The sequence below is a fragment of the Triticum aestivum genome, chromosome 1A (genome assembly GCF_018294505.1).
Source record: "Triticum aestivum cultivar Chinese Spring chromosome 1A, IWGSC CS RefSeq v2.1, whole genome shotgun sequence".
In the NCBI taxonomy this organism is placed as follows: domain Eukaryota; kingdom Viridiplantae; phylum Streptophyta; class Magnoliopsida; order Poales; family Poaceae; genus Triticum; species Triticum aestivum.
In genome coordinates this window covers 540,566,949-540,572,312 of record NC_057794.1, presented here as the reverse complement: position 1 = coordinate 540,572,312, position 5,364 = coordinate 540,566,949, and the positions used below count along the sequence as shown (strand labels likewise).

At 45.5% G+C, this 5,364-nt stretch overlaps 1 protein-coding gene across 1 annotated transcript; it reads right to left on the bottom strand.

Annotated features, from left to right (window-relative positions):
* Positions 1-1,673: 1,673 nt before the first annotated feature.
* Positions 1,674-5,063, bottom strand: LOC123064689 (uncharacterized). The gene is made up of 4 exons (XM_044488115.1): positions 4,712-5,063; positions 3,105-4,289; positions 2,884-2,990; positions 1,674-2,242 (listed from the first exon to the last, which is right to left on the bottom strand). Exons 1-4 carry the CDS (start codon positions 4,979-4,981, stop codon positions 1,981-1,983), a joined length of 1,824 nt encoding a protein of 607 aa, XP_044344050.1. The 5' UTR covers positions 4,982-5,063; the 3' UTR covers positions 1,674-1,980.
* Between the last annotated feature and the right edge of the window lie 301 nt (positions 5,064-5,364).

Here is a 5,364-nt window from a genome sequence, read left to right as displayed (position 1 = left end):
CAGTTCAATCTGGCAATTCTATGGGAGAGCTACTACTCTCCATATTAGTGCAAATAAAGTATTTTAAACTACAGCGATGTCTAAAATGGAATAATTGCAATTCCTTTCCAACAAATTTATTTTTTCACATTGCCAGCGCTGATGAACCTACAACTAGACCACACTGTACATACCAGACCCTTCCTGCTCAAATAAATACTCCTTAGGGAATAAAAGGAACACAAATTACCATTAAGAAAATGGTGACATGGCTAGCCATCGCAAGAGAAGTATTGAACTGGCCATGAGCTCAATTATCATAATTTTTTAAGTTTTTAATGTATCCAGATTTGTATTCTTCCATTATCTTTCTTACCCCTTCCATTGGAACACAACATGCTACACGATTTTGTGAATATATATGTGCATAGGTCGTAGGTGGCCAGCTACAAAACAATTTACCCCAGCTACAAAATATTGATCTGAAATATGATTCAGAAATCAGAGCAAAACAGAAGTTCCACTTTCATCCAATTAATCCCACTGAATCCTTTAGTCAAGCAATCAGTCACGCCGAGTATCATGGAGAGAAAGAAAAATACCTGATGGACAATGCTGCTATATATCTTTAAGGAAAAATAGTAGTCGAAGCCTGCAATGTAAAACGTTGGTCCCCAACTTCATCAGCAAACAACTTCAGAATCAAAATTGTATATCTATCCAGATGAGGGGGAGCGACCTGAGGTGAGTGGCAACCACATCGCTGAGCGATGATGCCGAGGCGCAATATCATCGCAGGACAAAACGGGGCTGACCACCGGCGCTGCCGCTGCCGTTGTTTCTTTTTTTGTGTGTGAATAACTGCCGTTGTTTCTTCAGTGCTAGCGGCAGTCAGTGAGGATTCATTCCTTGGCCTCCGATAGCCGGATGTGCTTCCCGCCGTCCTCTTCGCCCAAACGATTGGACTCAACTCGTGCAGCGCGTTCATGCCATCTTGTTCTCCGTGGAAGGCTGGAGAAGATAGGCGGCGGTACGGGGAATCGGGGAGAGAGAGCGCGCAGAAGAAATGAGTCCGTTCTGGCTGTGGCGGCGGCCAAGGGAGGAAACAGCAGCGGTGAAGATCCCATGGGAGAGTGGGAGAGGGAAGAGGCGGCGGAGCGGAGGAGACGCTGGGCTACGGCGGCAACGGCTCCGGTCAGGCGCGGTCGAGAGGACGGCAGCGCGGACAAGGAGGACAGAGGAAGGGAAGATTGGTAGGGGGGTTTGACGGAGGCAGATTACGGTCAGAAAGAGGAGGAAGCATCTGGGTTGTCTATCTTTGATCCGACGGTGCGTAAACAACAACTCAATCTTCTTCCAATTAGGAACTGTACGTACTACCTAAGATGAATTTTTTGCATTTGCGAAAAGAAAAGAAACAACGATGATTCTATGCTCAATTTTCCGTTGATGAATCGGGTTACGAACCATGGAGAAACAAGGCATGCGCCAGACAAGAGTCATCATGTCTCAGAATCTTCAAAGGGCCGACACTACAGCGAGGGCGGATTGGGCACCTCTGGTGCTTCCCCTTGTTGCAGCAAAAAATGTTGTGAAGGACTATTTTTAACATATGAACCAAACATTTGCAGCAAAAAATGCACCTTTTCAAATTCAAATTTAATGCACGAGTCAAAAAAAGAGAAGAGAAAGACTAATCCAACTTACAAATCTCAGATCTAGAGTGGGGGCAGTAATATCCAGCTTGTACGGCACAGAGATACATTTCAACAGACAGACACGGATACATGCCAAGCTTCAGGAGAGTACAGCACAGATATTAACGGTTAAAAACGATCCACTAATCAGCACTTCAGCAAAACAAACTATCCCTAGGTCTTTCCCTAAAAGGAGCCCATAACAACTATATATACACAAGGCTCCGTGGTGAGCGTCACTGTTCTCCCGTGGTATCGCGGTCTGTTCTTCAGGCCCCAATCCATGCAATCACCCAGAGAAGACTCACCGCGAGGCCTTCTTCTTCAGTCTTTTACTTTTACTGGCACCGTATTCCCTCTTTATCTCTGACATGTCCGCGCTGGGTCGCTTGCTGCTCATCCATTTGGCATCCCTAAACTCCTTGAATTTCCTGTGCTGCGTCAGCCAACTTGCATAATCCATGCCATCTTCGCATTCAACATAATCCACCAAATCACCCCACTCGGAGGAGTTCTTGTTTCCCAGAATGGACTCGAAAAAGGCTGTTCCGTCTACAGTTTTACCCCTGCCCAAATTGCAACAAGTCAGAGTACAAATCAAATTTAACTACAATTAGATTTTCTTTAGGGGCAGTGTCTTGCCACCCACCGGTGAAGCCACAGAGGCTGCCCAGTAAGCAGTTGCAAGCAAGCTTAGGAAACCAGCACGCAGTACTAAGAATTATCTTTCTTTTTTTTCAAGAAAACGCAAAGGACTTTTGCGTTTCAGTTCATTGAAAAGAGATGCAGGCTAAGGCCCCACAAGTAAGAAACCAATAGCATAATATGTTAAGAGACGCTTAGTTGTTTGCTACCCTTCGTGATTTTGACAAACTTGTTTTTACTAAAGTTATGCTAAGCCACAACTTTCAAGATGGCAATTACAAACAAAAGATATGTTTGGATGGGTTGCAGCAGATGCTATGCCTTTCCTTTGAACTAGATTTCCTTCCTAATTTTCTACTCATCAATTCGTATTAAAGCATGCAACGCATTGAAAGGCATGCACGGTTTAAGCAATAGACTAGATGGTTCCTATTGAAGCATGCACGATTTAAGCAATAGACTAGATGGTTCCTATTGAAGCATGCACGATTTACATTTGTTATAGTAAGCTAAAAAAACATGATGTAAAAGAACTGTTAGAGCTTAGAAGATTATCTTCTACCTGCTGTCCTCGACACAATCAGGCTCCGCCTCATCTTGAATACAACGTTTATGCACGTTAGTGTACTGCAAAGCTATTGATGTAGAAGATTTTCTACAAGCAGAACCCTGCATGCATGGTCATCAATTCAAACAAAGTGGAAGCAATAAAGTAAAATAAGACAACATATAGATAGTTCAGAGGAATCAGATCAAAACATTAAGCAGCTAAAAGTGTAACACCTTCAAACTATCCTCTTGGTCAATTGAATAGATTGCAAGCTCTTTTGAAGCAATAAGAAACTGAAATGCACTCAGACTTCTATCTTCATCAATCACAAGATTCATGGCCATCATGATCATGACAATGCAAGCTTTCCACAGAAAACCAAACCTCATTCTTAAACATAAGGCAAATAGGCTAGCAAAATGAAAAAGCATCAGCACTGAGGTGGTTTCCTTGTCAACAGACTTCTCAGCCATACCAAATAAGTCATGTATGTTAAGTCCATTAGCTTCATATTGCCCAAGTAAGCCGATGGTTTCAGATATGCGAAGTAATATATGATTTTCATGATGCCTGTCACCTGCAGCCCTCATTTCCCTAATAGAGCGAAGAACCTCTAGAAAAGAGGAACCCATTAGCCTAAGTACAGCAGCAAGGTAGATCATCTCCTCTGAAACGTTAGCATCCGATTCATGTGTCTCCTTCTGCTTAGCACAACCCAGGATATTTGACACTATTTTCTTCACAACAATAACAGCTTCCTGCCTTGATTGTTCCGGAAAGATATGCTGGTTCTCCTCAATGAAGCTCACAAAAATATCGAAGGCATTCCTCTCTTTGACATGCCGGCCATCATCACAGTGCACCTTGCAGAACAAAAGCAGCCTATTGACCTGACAGTTTAGCTTCTGATTAGTTGCGTCTTGGATACAAGATTTAAGAAGTTTCATGTGGGCGAAGCGACTGAACAGGCTCTTCGCAGCATTAGTTCTGTGAAAAACACCCAAATCTGGCAAGTATATCAAATAAGCATGCATGGCATTCTCAAACACTTGCAAATGCAGGTTCAGATCCCCATTGCCAACGCATCTGGATGCAAGCAATACAAAATGAGCTTGTGCAATAACAGGCATAGAAAACCAGTAGCTCTTTCGGACTAGGGAGATAGCTCCAGCCAAGCCAAGTTCTGGAGTGCGCTGCGTCGCCTTCTCAGACCAAGAGAGCGCACTAAAGAACTGCTCAAATTCCGCCTCATCTTGCACCGATGAAATGAAATGGTGGGACATGAGCTCCAGCCTGACACGGAGCTCATACTGGCATGATTTTGCCATGGTAGAGACCCTTGGTTCTTCCTGTATGGCATCATTGAGCATGGTGCAATTCCTCAGTTGGCTTATATCCACAAAATTCTGAAGGCACACCTGCAAGAACCAGATGCCTAATCAATTTCTAAATCAGTGATCTTGTAATTCTGCTTCTAACGATGGATTGCAATCTCTGAGTAATATATACAGGTGGGGGACAAAATCACAAGCAACCAGTGATTGGCCCATCTCAGTGAAACAAGTTCCTACAGCTCGTCCCTGGGCATTACGAGCATGGTTGGTTTGCTACCAATGTTTGGCTAGCCAAATGCTGGCAATGCCTAGATTTGCCAATAAAAAATGCCAACTTTATGTGAGATTGGCAAAAATAACTCTGAAACCAACCAACTAGTGGCCAATGTTTGGCACAATGCCAAACATTGACATGCCAAAATTTTTTGTACCAAACCAATCATGCTCTACATTTTTGGTGGACTGAAGCAACTAAGGGTGGGTGCGGGGGTAATTGATCGGGGTACCTCGAGGGCGGGGGCCAAGGAGGCGTCGGGGTCACGGGAGGGGATGCTGTGGATGAAGGCGCGGAGGAGGCTGACGCATCTGGCCGCCAGGCCGGGGTCGGCGTGGTCCAGGCGACGCAGCAGCTGGAAGCAGCAGCTGAGGAGCTGCGGAAGGTCAGCCGTGGGAGCGGAGGGCGGCGAGGAGGACGCGGCGGGATCGTACTGGGAGAGCTTCGCGAAGGCCCCGCGCGCCAGCTTTCGGGCGCCCTCCACCCCATCGGCGTCGGGCATCGGCGGTGTGGCGGCGAGGAAGAGAGGCAGCGGCGGGGATCGTGAGAGAGAGTGGGGATTTCGCCCTCCCTCTTTTTTCTGATGAGGCGGGCCAGATTTCGTCCTCCTGGGCTTTCCTTTTTTATGATTCCTCGTGGGCTTTACCGGCGGGCTTATTTCGCGGTATTTTTTCGTAGGCCCACGACCAACCTGCGGACTGGCCCTCCCGACTCCCGAGGCAAGATATTTAGGTTACGCCTATGTATCGCCCATACTGATGTTTAATAGGACTCCCTTTGTCCCGAATTACTTGTGATAAGAATGGATGTATTTAGACGTATTTTTAGTTCTAGATCGAGATAAGTAATTCGGGACGAAGGGAGTATTAGCAAACGATTGATGGC